Source organism: Ambystoma mexicanum, chromosome 6q, assembly GCF_040938575.1.
Source record: "Ambystoma mexicanum isolate Mex_15411 chromosome 6q, UKY_AmexF1_1, whole genome shotgun sequence".
In the NCBI taxonomy this organism is placed as follows: Eukaryota; Metazoa; Chordata; class Amphibia; order Caudata; family Ambystomatidae; genus Ambystoma; species Ambystoma mexicanum.
Window position 1 is genome coordinate 78,549,890 of NC_090937.1, and position 18,515 is coordinate 78,568,404.

An 18,515-nucleotide genomic window follows, 5' to 3' on the forward strand; every position below is an offset into this window, starting at 1 on the left:
TCTTCCTTGAGTCCTCTTGTACTCCACCTTTGGTTATCTACTTCAGTCTAACTGTCTTTCCTTCTTTTCCTTCTGCTAGATTGCTCATTGACTTCCTTTTCGCTGGATATATCTGTTCTTGTCTTCTCATGTGTCTTATGTAATCCCTTTGTACAGAGCTTGCCTGTTGGTTTCCGGCAGGCAACCTCTGGCCCTTCCCTTGTCGCGTTTTCAGTGTTACAGACACCCACTGCTGTTGTTCCCAGCCATGAGCATACAGCGTGGGCCTCTGTTATAGCAATCTGTGCAGAAGGCTGGAGTTTCCTATGGTTCGTGGAACACTCTTTCCCATTTCAGCATACACCCCAAGAGGGAATCCAGTTTGTTTGTACCTTTGTATCTTTTGCCCCTTTTGGCTCACAGCTACAGTTTCCTACTCTTCTTCTTGTTGAACTTCCTGCTGTGTGTGCTTATCTGCTTCCTTACTTCAGCACAGCCACCCAAAACCTAACTGGGTACCCTGTGCCACTCTTGACAGAGTGCCATTCTTGACAGTGTCTGTCTTATTTATTTTACATGTTTTAGACAGGGAGGGCACTAACACTAGTACCCATTCATGTGTTAAAATATATCTGGCCATGCACACAGCCCATGGCTGAAGGCCAATACCAGCAGTTACTGTTGTAATGTATTTAGTGATGTCATCAGTGATGTCATCTCTGATGTCATCATTGTGGTCGTAGACGGCGCAACAGGGGGTGTTAAGTTCAGGTAGCTTTAGCTGAATTTCAGGGGTGTCATTGTGTTCATTTCTCACCTTAACGTCCCTGCAACTAAAGTGTTTTCCTTGAATATATTTACAGACACAAAACATGAGCGATACCAAACTTTCAACAATATGCAAATTTGCATAGCAAAGCATTGAAGCTCCGTAAGCAAAAATGCTGAATAATAAAAATGTGTCCTCCCTCGCAAGGAAAATAAAAATTTGGCATGACAAATAATGGCAAACGTTTTAAAAACGGGGCTCATATAAGACTCCGGCTGGCCTACAGGGCAATCGGGCAATACCCGAAGCAAAAACATAAGATGGTATTGTGGGACCGTTTTTTGGGTCAAAGTGGCCCCGTTTTTTGGCTATGTGGGCCAGTTTTATAAGTTACATCACCATGTGGCTAGTAGTTTGGACCAGTGTTATTGAATAAATATTCTTTAAAATGCGCAATTTGCCTCACATTTGATCAAACACTTCCACCCTGGGTACTACTCAGTCAGTCTGTCCCAAAAGGAATGAATTGCCATTTGCAACGGGTGGGCCACTTTTTCATTGGTGCCCGAGACAATTTTATGCCCCAGTCCGACAGTGGCTCATATATGTGACACATTAGGAAAACAATGGGAGACGCTAGCAGAAGGGTGAGGTTGCAGATTTCCCACCCCCGAAAATTCAGTATATTTGCTGAGGGTAAAATACGTCGTGTCTCCAGGGCGAGGAGGTGTCTATCTCATGCCAGGCCGCCAGGAGATGCAGCAGAGCACACACGGGAAGTCCGCGAGAGCGCAGTTGCGTTGCAGCCTCCTCCCACAGCTAGGGTTGCTGAAGTTCACGGTAGACCAGAGTCAGACGCCAAGTGCAACTTTCACCCGCAGCGCCGTGGAGTGGCGGGACACTGTGCAGTCAGGGAGAGTGGGCAGGCGAAGTACCGGAGTGGATCTCGTCCTCCAGGAAACTCACACACCTCCCCATGTCGTCTCCGGTGGCCCCCAGGGCCGCCCCCAGGAAGATTTTCCAGGAGAGGCAGAGGATAACCTCGCTGCCCCTTTATTTCGATGGGTTTCTGTGTGTGAGGCGCGCCCGGCAGCAGGTAAACAGCTGTGCACATTGTGAACTGTCAGTGATCTGGGATTTACCGAACGTCAATACAGTAGTATGCGGAGATGCGTTTGAGGGGAAAGCAATGTGTTTCTCGCGTTTTGTTTGAATTCTGGAATGTGAATTGCTGGCACCTCTGCACGCGGACTTTGCTCTCCGAATCTAAACACATATAGTATAGCTGTGCGGGGAAATGCTTATGCTTAGCCTGTATTGTATGACGCACTTTCAACGTGTTCGTGGTGCTTACAGTAGTTCACTTTTATCACCTACCTGCGTTGTATGTTTGTGCAGTGCTTCGAACTAGCGCAGTAAGCGCTCCACTTTTGAGTTATAATGGCTCGCCTGTTTGATCTTTTTCATGTCCTTATCTTCTGTTATATAACTCCCTCTCCTCATTCTCCCATGTTCTCTCTGAGCTGCATTTCAGGTGCCCTGTTTCATGTACCACCACCTCTCTTGTGTATAGACGTCAGTCACCTTTTCTTCATCTCTTCCTCTGCGTGCTGTCAGGCCATTGTTATTGGTTGGTCTCTACAAACTTCCCCAATTCCCACCTGTCTTTGACCACACGAGCAATTTATTTGTACATTATTTTACTTAGCGAGATGTCATGAGGAAGAGGCTTCCCTATGGTGTTTCATAAAATGATTTACACCTTCGACCAACGTTATATTTATTGTACGACTTCTGTTTTTACAACCATTTAGTGAGCGAGCGTCCTTACACACAGTTTAATACAGTCCATTCAGCAGGGCGTTCTCTAAACAATAATGCGCCGGCCGAGGGTAAAACAAAACACCAGAATACAAGCCCCACGGCCCCACTTTGCTCCACTACTGCACTCCCGCCTTACATCTTTGTAACTTAAACACAGGTCTGTTGCATGTACTTACAATGTATAAACAGATAACATACTAGTTTAAACAGGAATTCATTTTCTATCTCATGTTTTTTTGTAGACTGTCCAAATGAAACGCACTCTCCTGGATGTTGCTGCCACAATAAAGTCTATAGTTCAGGGAAATCTATTTCCCAACAATTTCGCTGTGGATGGAAACCATAGCAAGAGCCAATAGCTTGCTTCGGTTGGTGAACATAGGCAGTAGAATGGAAGATGAGTGTGAAAATTGAAAGAGTTAGGTGGTGGTGAAAAAGGAGGCAGCTCCCAGCTATATTAAGTAAGGTTAGGTTACAAAGAGTTCCTTGAAGCTACTTCAATGCGCTGTAGGAGAAGACCAGAGAAGGAGGTAGGCAAAGAGATGAATCAGTAATGTTGACATATGATCGGCAAACCTAGACAAAGTATAAAAAAATCTGCCGAATAGTGTGAATGCATGGGAGTATAATGGTAAACCTGCTATATGGTGAGAGTACCCAAGTATAGGATTGCACAATCTAGAAAATAGCATTATCACCCGAGTGAGCCAGCCAATCAGGTGGCTAGGACCGCAGGCTTGAACTGAAGCCTGCGTTTTTGCCGCCTGACGGCTGGCTCCCCCTGCCGCCATCTTGCCCCACGCCCGTCCCGTTACATTTTTATTTTTTTTACTTCCTTCCCCCACTTACCTTATTTCAGCTGCAGCAACCCTCGACGCCACAGCCGCACCTTCCTCTCAATGTCCCACGGCTGCCATGGAAAGAGAAGAGGGGCTTCATATGGAGCCCCGCCTTCCCTTTACATGGCAGCCATCTTTGTAAAGGATTTTCCTTTGTTGAAAAGGAGGCACGCAACGTTCCGTTCAACGAAGGAAAATCCTTTTTTTTAGCACCCACGCTTGGCAAAATGATGTTATGCACCCAATCCACGGGCAACACAAGGGGGTAACGGCCATGGGCCCACGTTAATGGCACTCGCTTCGCCCGGGCCGTTAACTGGGGCCGCGGGCCATTACCGCTCTGTGTTCCCCCTGTGGAACGGGTACATAACGCCACATGAATGTGATGCTCATAGTTGCGTAATGGTGTGAGTTCCTGGGTATATAATGTTAACTGCTGGGAAATAGTTGCATGCCGGAATGTTACCTCATGTGCCACGTGCTAGTTTTTCAGAATGAGAGAATGCCATGAAACAAGTTTGAAACCTGGTGGCACTGACCAGGAGAGTTGCTAGGTCTGGAAAAGACCCGGGGCTAAGCTGATGTCGGAGCTATTGGGACTGGGGGCTAGCTAGCCTTCTGGCTGTAGCTCCTGAGATTCTATCCGGGGCTACAGACAAAAGATCAGGGGCTATAGCCCCCTTAGCCCCCCCCTAGCAACGCCCCTGGCACTGACAAGGCCCATCTTCATTCAGAGGGTGATGAATCGAGTTCAATAATAACGCACGTTAATACAGAGCTTGGAAGTGATCCATCTACATGAAGCACTATGAAAATCAAATTATAAATAGATGCAAGTACAATGCCAACATATTTAAATACCTGGCACATTGTGCTTGTTGCTATTGTCTGATGGCAAAAGCTGTCCATTTGTGTGAATACCTGGCAATGATGCGAGTTCCTTACTGTATGATGACAGAACCTGTAATAGGTTCGGTGTTATCAGATCTTGGCAAAGCCTTTATAAAATGATGGTAACTTGGACATGCAATTGTAACAATAGACACATCGCGAATGTACATGGGCGTGTGATTTCAATAGCTTCAGCCAGTACCAAGAAAGAAAACGGTTTCACTACATACACGTCAAAACTGTTTTACCTTCTCTCTCTCTCTCTCTCTCTCTCTCTCTCTCTCTCTTCCATTTCTCCAACTTGTGGTCCCTTTGCTAAAACTTCAAGGGCAGCAACAAACATAATTGCTAACAATATTACTATTTTTACTACTTACTGAAACTTTTTCTTTTTGCCTCCCAGTAAAGAGCATAGTTTGGCAAGGTGAAGTTCCCAGAGCATGTGTTTCCAGTCCTGGGCTTTCTGGGAGGTGTAGCCTTTTGTCTCCTCTGAATTAACATACTGGAAAACAATGGTTTTTACCCCAATGGTGTGCAGATGGCACGTGGTTTGTTATTTGATTGGTCTAAAATATCACGTAAAAAATAAAATGAGCCTATAATCACCTGTGAAGGAAAAAACATGAATGAATGCCAAACCCCTCTTCTCATATTACGCCTTCCTTTCACCATTGGTTTCCCACCCCTGCCCCCACAACCGCCTACTGCTGCAGGCTAGCACTGGCCCTTTTGATTAAGCTAGTATAAAATAGAAAACCTTGAGTCCACTAGAAATGCCAAACCCTCCATTCAAGCATGCCAATTCTCTGCACACGTCATTCGTTATTCCACTGGTTGAGCATGTTTAGTTTCTGAAGTATTCTACACGATGCGAGGTAGAATAGCTTCTTTATTACTTCAGCAGGAAAAAGTGTACAGAAGTACGACCCCACGAACACTGCTCCTTCCAGCACCCAGCTCAGTCAACCGTCTCCCACAGTAAGCCCTCTCAACCTTCCACGTTCCGCACTCCAACCCTGTCCTACAGTAAACAAAACATAGAATAGAATACAACAGATGCTCATTTGGGAGGTGGGAACCTTCTTAAAAAAACCTCTGAGCATTGTATTAACCCATTGACGGCATCATAGAGGTAAATGGATAGGGGCGGGGCAGGCGTTTGTCCCCTGCATCGGTCTGCTTATTGCGCAATGATGTTGAATGTGAAGGCTCCCTGCTTTCCCAGGGCAAAGATTTAACAGGCTGCCTGCTGCGTCCCTTGCCCCAACTGTGCCGCAAGCTACCGCCTGTTTTGCCCAACCAGTACTGGTCATTGAGCCAGCTCTCGCCGGATCCGAAATCCGGCGCTAGATGTGTAGCCGGATCTTGGGATCCGGCCAGAGTCAGCTGCTGCAAAATCCAAATTATTTTGGAAAAAGTTTTTTCTAACAAAAAGCTCCTGCGACGGCACGGAGCGGGGGGGCGGAGCAGCTCATTGCCGCCATGAGCGCTCTGCTGGCTGCGCCCTCTGCGTATACACAGCAGGACTTGGATACAGCTCACAGCTGCAGGAAAAGCAAACTAACTTCCTCCAGTGACCCCGTGCAAGGGGTCACCGGAGGAAGTTACAGTTCTCAGCCAGGAATCGGTTTATTTATTTATGCAATGTTTGTCGGATACATGGACCACGTTTATTTATTTATGCAATGTTGGTCGGATATCGGTATCCGACAAACATTGCATAAATAAATAAATATACAGGTATCCGACAAACATTGCATGAATAATAGCCCTATTAACACTGAAACTATCACACAGATGCAGCCACCCAACTGCTTTCAGAGGGGAGCTGCAGGAGATGTGCTTGGTGTGGTTCAGGTAAAAGAAAACATTGCTTATGTCGAACAGAAATCACCCTGTTTGAATAGTACCAAGGGGAAGGTTTTTTTAATAAAATGGGATGGAAATTGTGCATTTTAAAGAATATTTACTCAGCAACACTGGTCAAAACTATTATTGGCACAGTGAAGTAACTCATCACCAGTGCCACGGAAGTGGTTTAAAGTGGAGTTGATATAGTTTGGAAAAGAAGCAGCATGAAAGAAATAGCGCTGTTTAAACTATTATTTTGGACATCTGCTTTGATCGGAGGTCCACTGCCTGCTCCGCCCCCCCTAAACCCTGCCTCCTCTGGCACCGTCCCCCCAAACTCCACCCGCCCCCTCCCTTGTGGGATCCTCCACCAATTTCTCCCCATTTCCACCATTGAGGCCACCCCTAAATACAGGCCTGCCATTCAAGTACCTCTTACACGTATGGCATATTTTACATGAACACGCACAGGATGGGCACAGTGAAGTTAACACAGATGAATTCATCCTAATTGCTGCCATTACTTTGGGTAATCTTCCACGTCACCTTGCCTACAGTCCGGGCTTGCCTACACCCATTGATGGCAGCACTAAGCCTGATTTGCATATGGCTGTTCCACTTCAGCAGTATATGGCTGTTCCACTTCGGCAGTGGTGCCGACGTGCTAAAAAACGATGGTGTGGAAGGTTGCCCATAGCAACACCAACTGTTAATATTAATTCAGCACCTAACACCCATTACATTTTTTGGCTTATAGTTTTTTCTCCCCAACAAAGACAGTTAAAGTGAGTCCCAAAATAAAACATATTTTTAAAGCTTTGTTCATAGCTATGCTGTCTACTTGCTTTTATGTGGATATTCACATTTTCTTATCATGCATAAGAATCTGGAACTTTGAGCCAAACCATTTAAATAGAAAAGTAACCTTTTTTTGTGTGCCTTTAAGTGGGGAAAATATAGTGATGCAAAACAGAGGACATTCAAGGATTCGATTACTTTGCATTCTGGGACTTGCAGTCTTTCAATCAGGATGTGGAAAATAACTCTGCAATAATTCTTCCTTCGCTTAACATGTTTCAATCAGGATTCATATGTTGTAAAGCTGCCTTACTACATGATTTGTGTACTTTGCAAATAAACTATGTAAAATAGTTTTTTGTAAATATTGTTTCCAACTACTACTCCTAAGGTTTGTTACAAGGCATTGGTAAAGGAGAGCTGGTTCTACTGCAGACTGTTCAAAATAACATGGTCCGGGCCGTGGGGGGCTTACATAAGAAAGATCACATCTCAGAGGTTAGGAATGCCCTACATGGGCCCCTTGTGGCATCCAGAATTATTTTAGACTTGTTGACCATCACACCCAAGTGCCTCCAAAGGCATAAATTAGTTTTCAAAAATTGATTAGCAGAGTTTGCTAATTAAAATGTTCTTGATTAGCAAACAAACCCATTTGATTAGCAATGTTTACTCCGATTTTTAGCACCACCAGAAGTTACTTTTACCATACAAATTGAAATGAACAATGCAACAGTTTTGTGTACCACTGAAGTAAGACATTAGTGAGATAAGTCAGATCTTGCAAGTTATTTAAAATTCCACTAGACCTGCAGGTCTAGTAATTTAGTTTACCCACTCGACCGAAGAGAAATGCATTAGACCCATGGCAACGAATGACAACACATTTAAATGTGCTTTCTGTAAAATGGTGCATGTTACAACAATCCCACTTTAGTTTGGCGCACTGCTGCTACGCAGAGGCCAGCCCTGCACAGTGAAACTTTTGTTTGACATTTACTGCAAACAAAGTAAAGTTTAAATAAAAGTTTCAAACATCCCCTGCAAATGGTACTGGCCCTTCGTAAAATCTACTCGACTACATGAGTTGGTGAAAAAGGTTAGCTGCATGAAGGGACACACATAGATATGATAAAAAGTCTATGTTAACAGTTTGGCCAGCTCTCTCTACTGCAGGTGCTACTACATAATGTAATCATAATCCTAGAGCAAAGCAAGCTCTTAAGGCTAACTACAGTGATGGTAGTGCAGTAGATCTTTAGATGCACAGACTGGATAGAACTATTGATCACTGCTATGTGTAAACATCTAGTTAGCTTTGTCTATTGATTATGTAAGAGGAAACAAGTAAGAGACTAAGCAGAGGGGGTGGTGTAGCAGGCAGACAACTGGGCACACTAGGTGGAATATTGTAGTTTGCAGCCATCTCACTTTCAGGGCATCTGGTATAAAGCAACAGGGTGATAAGACAGAATGTCAATGAGTATGGGATCAGCTTGTGAGTTGAGCACCAGTTGCAAGCTGCATGTAGCCAACAGGTTGCATAGCTAGGTTTGCCATCAAAAGCATTTTGCCATTTGATCATGTACATTTTCAGAAGTGTCCACTAGTCAATATGATGCTTCTTCCCCAACAAAATGAAATATAGTCAACACTATGCTATTTAGATACACTAACCTAAAGCTTTACTGTAAAGCATGGAGACAATGCAGTGTTTTACAGTAGTAATTCTAATTATGCATTATGTTACAAATGAGATTTTTAGAAATGGAATTGAATGACTGCTTTTAAAAATTAAAATAAAGTTAACACAAAGGTGTCTTTGGCAGACAGGATACAGTTGGCTTAATAAAGGTATTATCCCGATTACTTCTGGTTTGCAATTATTTGAAAAAGAAAAGAAAATCGTGCTTGCGTACTCACATAGGCCTTTGTCACATAAGGATGGAGGAGACTGCTGCACTCTCTTTCCATTAGCTCTTTTGAACTTGCAGTGAACAGAGTAAAGAGAGTGGAGGGAGCCCTGTAGTCAATAGGAATGCAGGGCGATCTGTGCTTTCATTGAACAGGGTAAGTTAATTAAATAGGTTTGCTACACAAGTACCAATTTAATTAGCAAATCTACAGAATTGCTTAGAATTGCTTAGCAAATTGCTATGCGACACTGCATATTTTAAACCTTGTGCTGTCATGAACCATCGGACACGCCCCTTCTGGGCCTCCTGGTCCTTGACACGTCGGGGCTTACACTCTGTTGTACTTCCAACATGGCCGCAAGCACAGAACGCTGCCTACCAGCCTTCACGTCCAATGCAGCACTTTCTATAACGTGGCCACACCCCTGCGGCCCCACGCATCTCAACGCTATTGTTAGCTGTGGCTAGACGTGTGCTCCGTAGTTCGTCTTCACGGAACTCTGTTGTTTCCTAGTTCCTAGACCCTCCGCCTTCCCCTATTACCCTCTCTCCTTCTTATTCTGCCTCCTTCCCGAATTCCATGCACCCGCCTCCGAGTGCGCCTTCTACTTATCCTGGACTTCCTGGAGTTTCCTATCGATCCCGGACGTTGAAGCTGATCGAACACTGGAAGCCGAAGACGGCCGAGCGGGCTTGTACAAGACCTGAACCGTACGGAAGAAAACTCCTCCTAAGGATTCCATCAAACAGCGAAAACAGGTCAGAAAGGGGGAAACCTGTGACAGATTGAGACGCCACCTGACCGAAGTCGATACAGAAATGGAGGCGGCCATTCAAGATCTTATGCGCGGCATGCAAGAACTAACAACCGAAGTACAAAACCTAAAGGCAGAGAATGCTGCGTTAAAACAATTAGTCTTATCCCGCGACTCTGCCACGAAGGAAAGCGTACTACTGGGCGGCATTGTAGACAAATACGATGGGTCAGCAAAAAACCTTCGTGGATTTCTTGATTCCTGTTTGGTCCACTTTACTTTTAAGCCCTATTATTTCTCTACCCCCAGGGTTAAGGTGGGCTTTATTATTTCACACCTTTCCGAGGAATGCATTAACCTGGGCCACACCATTAGTTAATGCCGGAGATGCCATCCTGGATGATTATGACAGATTCATTCAAGCCCTTAAGACCATGTTTGACCGCCCAGAACAGGTCTATAGTGCTCAGGAACGTCTACTCGATTTCCAGCAGGGCTCCCAGGACATGCTCACGTATGTAACACGATTCAAGCAATTGGCTAAAGAAGCGGACTGGTCCTCTGAAGCCTGCTTCACTCTCTTTCGAAGAGGGCTAAACGAAGGCATCAAGGATGAACTAGCCAGAGTGGCACGTCCAAGTTCATACCAGGCCCTTATGGATCTCGCTCTACAGATTGACTTTCGCATCCAGGAAAGGAAGGCAGAGAAAAAGAAGACCAAGTTACCCTTCAAGAAGAACCCCCATAGAGACATCCTCGAAATCCGAAGGTGTCCCTGTTCCTAGTAACAAACCCGAACCTATGCAGCTAGGGGCCTTCCGTGGACCATATCCCCCCAAGAAAGGTTGCGAAGGATCCATACCGGCTTATGCATGTATTGTGCCTCGGACAAACATTTAGTGAGAGAGTGTCCTATAGCCCCTCCACGGCGTTCGGGAAACGCCAGCTCCCGATCCTAGATGGAGCACAGTTTCGGGAGAGAGATGTTTGCTCCACATCTATTCTATCCTTGAACTCTCCTGGACAAAACAATCTGGTAATGTTACAGGCCTTTCTATCGCCATCCAAGAAGGAAACCTACCCAATTCTGGCACTGGTAGATTGTGTGGTCATGGGAATATTCACAGATCAAGAATGGGTCTTTAAACACCATATTCCTTACGAATCCCGGAATATCATGCAACCTGTAGAAACAATTGATGGGAGATCCCTTTCTTCAGGACCCATAACTCTTCAGACCAAGGAAATTGAGCTCGCAATAAACCACCATCGAGAGAAGATAAAGTTTCACATCATAAAGTCTGCCCATTACCCTATGGTTTTGGGAATGCCCTGGCTACAAAGACACAATCCATACATCAATTGGGCAGCAGGTTCCTTGTTCCTGGGTTCTGAGCATTGCATGTCTCATTGCCTACTCTTGGACCCCGCTCCGACACCATCGGAAGGACTTTCAGCAAACCATCAAGGTCCGCTCACAGTCTCAAACATCATCCAGGTTCCTAAAGTCTATCAGGAATACTCTGATGTGTTCTCTTCTGTTATTGTTCAGGCTTTACCTCCTCATAGACCAGAAGACTGTGCTATTGAAACCGAACCTTCAGCTGTGATTCCCTTTGGAAGGATGTTCATTTTATCTGAACCTGAGAAAAAGGCCCTCCGTGAATACCTAGATACTAACCTTGAAAATGGCACCATACGACCATCCAAATCTCCAGCCGGAGCCTCACTGTTTTTTGTTCCTAAGAAAGACACCAATGAGCTCAGACCTTGTCTTGATTATCGAGGTCTAAATCAGTGTACCCTTAAGGATCGCTATCCGTTGCCCTTGATCTCAGATATCCTGGAAGCAGTAAGAGGAGCCGTAATATTCAGCAAATTGGATCTCAGAGGTGCCTACCATCTCATCTGTATTAGAGAAGGTGACAAATGGAAGACAGCCTTTAGAACACGCTTCGGTCATTTTGAATACTTCGTCATGCCCTTTGGACTTGCTAATGCCCCAGCGGTCTTCCAAGGCTTCATGGATCGGGTGTTTTCAGACATCCTGTTCCTCTTCGTCATCGTGTATCTGGACGATATCTTAATATTCTCTAAGGACCCTCTCAAGCATGAAGAACATGTCAAGGCAGTATTACAACGGCTACGTGATCACAAGCTCCTGGCAAAACCCGAGAAGTGCCTTTTCCATGCCTCTACTGTTCACTATCTAGGATTTGTCCTTAGCCCAGAAGGTATTGGAATGGATCAATCCAAGGTAAAGGCCATACTATCTTGGCCAAGTCCGACCACTGTGAAACAGATCCAGTCCTTCCTGGGCTTAGCTTACTTCTATAGGAAATTCATAACTTCCTTTTCTGAGATAGTCCAACCGATCATTGCCTTATTGAAGAAAGACACTCCCTTTCACTGGACAACATCCCAAGAGGAGGCCTTCCAACGGTTAAAAACAGAGTTTACACAAGCCCCCATCCTGGGTCAACCTGATATCAACAGACCCTTCCTTGTGGAGATGGACGCCTCTAAATACGCCATTGGAGCAGTTCTAAAACAGGAATTCGATGATAGACTGGAACATCCTATTGCCTACCTTTCACGGACATTAACTCCCAGTGAAACCCATTACTCTGTTTTAGAAAAGGAACTGCTAGCCATCCGTCAAGCCTTCAAAGAGTGGCGTCATTTACTTCTAGGAGAAAAACATCCTGTCCAGGTTCGCACAGACCATCGAAATCTTCAAGTATTATAGGCCCTGGAATGTAGGAATAGCCGTCAAGCCCGTTGGGCCTTCTTCTTTGCCCAATATCAGTTCCAGATTCATCATGTTCCTGGGACGCAGAATATAATTGCTGACGCCCTGTCTCGACATCCTGACTATGAACCCCCTGAAGACCGGACATTCCCTAAGATGTTTCGTTGTACGATATTTGTAGCTCAAGCAAACAGCCTTCTGGAAGACGTTTGCATTCAAACCCAGTCTCCTGAGCTCTGGAAGGATATTTCAAGGATGAATCAATGGAATCTGAGAACCAAGGACAGATATTTGTTCAAGGATAAAGCTCTAGTCATCCCCACACAAAAACTACGACAAAAGATATGAAACCTCTGCCACAATACCCTTCACTCAGGACATCGTGGCATTACTAACACCCTCCGTCTAATACAAAGACAATTTTGGTGGCCTAGAATGAAAACTGACGTACAACTGTACATCCAAGCCTGTTCTGTCTTTAGTCAAAACAAACATGATAACAAGAGACCGGTGGGTCTCCTATTGCAGCCTACACTACCAACAAGGCCCTGGGAAATCATTGTTATGGACTTCATTGTGGAATTGCCACCTTCCAGGGGATACACCACTATCATGGTCACCATAGACCTGTTCACTCATATGGCCCATTTTACACCCCTGTATAAACTGCCATCCTCCTCAGAACTTGCTGGAATCTTCCTGGAACACATATTCCGACTTCATGGACTCCCTTCCAAGATCATATCAGGCAGAGGGCCTCAATACATCTCCCAGTTTTGGAAACACCTTTGCCGGATACAAGGAATTCAACGTGCCCTCTCCTCAGGCTATCACCTCCAGACCAACAGAGCTACTGAACGTGTGACCCAAACCTTAGAACAATATCTTTGTTGCTTCACTACCAAGGTCCAGGATGATTGGTCACTTTTAATACCTGTGGCTGAATTCCCCTACAATAATTCGGATCACTCGGCTGTTAAAACCAGCCCTCTTTTCTGTAGCCAAGGATTCCACCCTTCGGTTCTACCTTCTGTCCTCCCGCATCCTACACCAGTTCCTACAGTCGATTCCTGGATTGAAACACTCATTAATGTACAAAGAGAAGCCAAAGAACATTTAGAAAGGGCCCGGAATCAGACCAAGTATTATGCAGATTCAAAGAGAAGACCAGGGCCCTCCTACGCACTAGGAGATAAAGTATGGCTATCCTCGAAATGTTTGCCCCGGCATCTACGGCCAAATAAACTGGCCCCCCGGTATTATGGACCTTTTCCTATAAAAGAAATCATTAACCCAGTGGCCTTTCGGGTCAAATTACCAGACTCCTGGAAGAAAATTCACCCAGTTTTTCATACATCTCTAATGAAACCTTACATCCAGACCTCTCGGACTAACCTCAGACCCAGTCCTATACTTGTCAATGACCAACTGGAATACTAAGTCTCCAGAATATGTGACTCCAGATATAAACGTGGTCAGCTCCAGTACTTGGTAGAACGGAACGGATACCCTCCCAGTGAACGCACTTGGGAACCAATCTCAAACTTAAATTCTCCCAGATTACTCAGAAGGTTGCACCTCATACACCCGGGCAAACCCGTCGGAACGGGTTTTCGGAGGGGGCATGCTGTCATGAACCATCAGACGCGCCCCTTCTGGGCCTCCTGGTCCTTGACACGTCGGGGTTTACGATCTGTTGTACTTCCAACATGGCCACAAGCACAGAACGCTGGCTACCAGCCTTCACCTCCAATGCAGCACGTTCTATAAAGTGGCCACACCCCTGCGGCCCAGCTCATCTCAACACTACTGTTAGCTGTGGCTAGATGTGTGCTCTGTAGGTCGCCTTCGCAGAACTCTGTTGTTTCCTGGTTCCCGGATCCTCCGCCTTCCCCTATTACCCTCTCTCCTTCTTATTCTGCCTCCTTCCCGGATTCCGTGCACCCGCCTCCGAGTGCGCCTTCTACTTATCCTGGACTTCCTGGAGTTTCCTATTGATCCCGGACGTTGAAGCTGAACGAACACTGGAAGCCGAAGACGGCCGAGCGGGCTTGTACAAGACCCGAACCGTACGAAAGAAAAATCCTCCTAAGGATTCCATCAAACAGCAAAAACAGGTGAGAAAGGGGGAAACCTCTGACATGTGCCTCTATGGAACAAGCCTGGTATACTTGTCCAACAGGCTTCTATGGCAACCCACACGCTCTCTTACCAGGCTCAAGCGTGGCTTAAAGACACTGCTATTCCCGTAACTCCTCTTGTTACTTGCCTGCTGTCCATTTGTTGCCTTCATCGAGTCTGATGGTTTATGTTCTTTGTAGTCTGTCTTGTCAGCGCTCCTGTACCTACGGGTCTTATTTCAGTGCTATCTAAAAAATAAATGATATAAATGTCTAAAGGAGTTTGCATGTATATTAACTCCCTGGATTACAGAGCTTGTAAATCGCTCTTTCTCAGAGGCACCTGTGCCTGTAGCCATTAAGGAGGCGTGGATCACACCACTGCTAAAAAAGGATAACCTGGATCCCCCGGTTCCAGAAAATTACCGCCCCATAACAAACATGCCTTTTATATTAAAAATCCTCGACAAGATAATGTACTCACAATTCCAAACTTTTGTTGAGGCGAATAACATTCTGGCAAAAGAGCAATCCGGGTTTCGAGTGAACCATGGGACCGAAACAGACCTGTTGGATTTAAAAACAAATATTACAGAGATTATTGAGGAAGGAAGCCCTGCCCTGCTTCTCTTGCTGGATTTGTCCTCAGTGTTTGATTTGGTTGATCATGACCTACTGGCAGACTGAGAAACGTAGGACGAGGCTCTCCTGCGGCAGTATCTTAGCTAAAATCTTTTCTTGGCCCTAGAACAGCATGTGTAGCCAAGGGAACATCACAAACACGGAAAACGTCAGTAACGTGTGGTGTTCCCCAGGGATCATGCCTATCCCCCAGCTATATAATATATATATTAAATGCCTGTGTGACCTTCTCCAATCTCTTGGTGTGAAGTTCACCAACTATGCCGATGATACCCAGATAGTTTTTAAACTATATGGGATCTAGGAGGAGGATCTAGCCAACATTAATAAGATCTTTGGGGCAATCCAGAAATGGATGGCCCTAAACTCTTTGGTGCTCAATGATAAAAAGACAGGGCTGCTCATTGTCAGTACCCACCATAGACTGAAGAACTTAGATGCGCAATACAAGACCTTCGTCATCAATGGAAACTCTATTCCAGTGTCTGATTCTGTAAAAACGTTGGGAGTGTATTTTGACTCCCACCTCTCATTCCAAAAACATGTAACATATCTCAAATCATCCTGCTCTTATTTTATACATCTACTATGGCAAATTCGTCCCCATCTGTCTGAACCTAATAGAGCCTTGATTGCGGTGGCAATAGTCAATACAATGTTGGACTACTGTACCAGCCTCCTTTTAGGAACATCTGAAGGCAACATTAGGAGACTTCAGGTCCTACAGAATGGCGCAGTCTGTGCCGTCTGTGGGCTTAGTCGTCAAACTCATATCACAGAACATTGCAGGAAGTTACACTGGCTCTCCATAGAGCAACGTATCATCTTCAAAGGCTCAGTCCTTTTATTCAAATGCCTCACAGGTGAAGCACAGACTACCTTGCATCAAGAATTACAAAAGTCACTTCACAACGGAACTTGCGCTCAAATGACCAGATGCTACTGACCCAACCGCGCACCTTCAGGAATGGAGCGAGCTTCAGTGCATGGGATCCACTTATTTGGAACTCAATTCCCTTAAAAATAAATGAATGTGCTACCATTCAGCAGTTCAGGAAGTGCCTCAAAACATTTCTTATTGATGTCTAACTGAACACTTATTTTAATTAAATGACATCCTGGAATGGCCGTCATACTCAGTCCATATAGTTGCACTTGCAACCCCCTATGTTTCTTTGTTTGTTTTGTTATGTGAGCGCTCTGAGACCTGCGGGTTAGTGTGCGCTATATAAGAACTTATTTAGTTAGTTAATTAGTAATTACTTTATTAATATAAATGTAATACTTTAACTTAATTATTATTACAGAATTGCATAGCAAATTGCAATTAAATTTAATTAAAAAAATCATTTAATTTAAAAAAAGAAAAGAAAAATGTCATTAAAAAAGTAAATGTACTAATTAATTTCAATTTACATAAAAAAATCAATGTAAATTAATTAAATAAATAAATTGCAATTACATTTAATTGCTATTAAATTATAGATTTAATAATATAAATGTATTACTTTAATAATTTAAATGTATTACTTTAATTTAATTATTATTACAGAACTGCATAGCAAATTGCTATGCAACACTGCTTATTTTGTGCCTTGGGTCTCTATGGAATAAGCCTGGTATACTTGTCCAACAGGCTTCTATGGCAACCAGCAAGCAGAGTGCTTAGATTCAACAAATATTTCCCTTTGCATGCCCCTAGGGCTAAATTGACTTGGGTTGCTCAAGGGTCCTTCCCCTATGTTGCGCCTGAATGCTGGAATGCTCTTCCACCTGACCTGAGGTCCTGTCACTCTCTTACCAGGTTCAAATGTGGCTAATGCCCGTAACTCCTCTTGTTCCTCGCCTGCTGTCCATTTATTGCCTTCATCCAGTCTGATGGTTTATGTAGTCTGGCTTGTCAGCGCTCCTGTAACTATGGGAGCTTGTTCAGTGCTATATAAATAAGAAATAATATAAATAAATATAATGTTGACAAGTGCCTCAATTGCATAAGGTGTTAACAACTCAGCTTTGCTTTTTAACCAAACAGTGTGATGTTGGCAAATAATTGAATCTCATTGTGCCGTATCTGCAAAAATTGGGAGCTCCTAGAAGTTTATCAGTTCACACTATTCAAAAATCTCTCTTACTGTAGGACAGATATGTTTATGAACACAATGGTGTCCCTCCATGCTCCTCTACAGGTGACCCCAGGACTGTAGCCTAGAATTAAGTTATTGTAGCATCCAGCCTGCCGCAGTCCATAATTACTTGATTTGACCAGGAGGATATACTTTCTCACCAGCTGGTCAGGGCAGCCGAGATTCCAATACATCAGACTGACCATAGCCGATCCAACATTCATTTACTCCTCTCCTGCCAGTTGCAGGAGTTGCTTGAGCTGGGCCAAGCTCCGTCCCAGAGGAGAATGAGTGAAACTCTTTGTAATGCTCTGTTAGGCCATGTTATTTGATCTTGCACCACCATTATTTTCATGGTCTCTTGGTACTTTATGGTTTGCAAGATGGAGAGTTGGGGGAGATCACTAACGTTGGCGTAGGCAACAAGGTTGCTTTGTTTCAATGTTGAGATGTGCAGATCTGAAATGGTATGGCTCTATATGGTGTGCATATTTTAGTCATTTTGCCAGTTCTGGAGCTTTGGTTAAGGTGCACTCCAGCGTCCAAATGATTAGAACTTTGATCTTCTGCAAAAAATGGAGCAAATAGGGTTTGCCCCAATCAGTATTATCTAACGGTGTTTTTGCAAGGTCAAAAATGAAGCAGACTCGTTTTTTTCTATGTTTACTGCATAGCAAAAAAGAAACCCAGTGAACATATTTATTTGTTTGATATGTAGAAAATATATCATAAAATAAACCCTGCTTTATTTTTGCTTTAGTGCTAAAAATAAATGTGTTACTGAGGATGCTCGATTACATATTATCTAAGCACTTGATTAATAGTTGGCAATGGTGACACCGTTAGATAATCTGGTCCCAAGTTGGCAATGTAAATTGTTTTTGGGGTTGTGTTTTTGTCTGGCAAAGTAGTGCTTAAGGACAATTTGGAGAGTTGTGTTGGTGTATCTGTGGTTGGTTGGCGTGGTGTTTAGCAAAATACACAAGGTAATTCGTGGAATAAATGTGCCCCAAAATCGGGGGCGCAAGTGTGAAAATCGCAGCGCACGCGTGCGAAATGCGCACAAGCGCCCGTTTCCGTATTCATGGAACACATTGTGCGCGGCTTCCCCTCGACCTGCGCTGAATCCGCGTGGCATCACGGAAGCCCTGCGCCAGATGCCCAGAGAAGGCGCACACCGTCCAGCGCACCCACCTAAAAAGGGGAGGGAACATGCGGAATGTGGAACAACATGCGAAAATGTGGGCGTTACAGGG

General features: G+C 44.5%; 1 protein-coding gene across 1 annotated transcript in view; it reads left to right on the forward strand.

Moving 5' to 3' along the window:
* The first annotated feature begins 1,587 nt into the window (after positions 1–1,587).
* Positions 1,588–18,515, forward strand: part of STAP1 (signal transducing adaptor family member 1) — a 618,379-nt gene continuing 601,451 nt past the window's right edge. Inside the window, exon 1 of the mRNA XM_069630495.1 lies at positions 1,588–1,844. Coding sequence (XP_069486596.1) covers positions 1,725–1,844 — 120 coding nt within the window. The 5' untranslated portion in view covers positions 1,588–1,724. The remainder of the gene's footprint in view (positions 1,845–18,515) is intronic.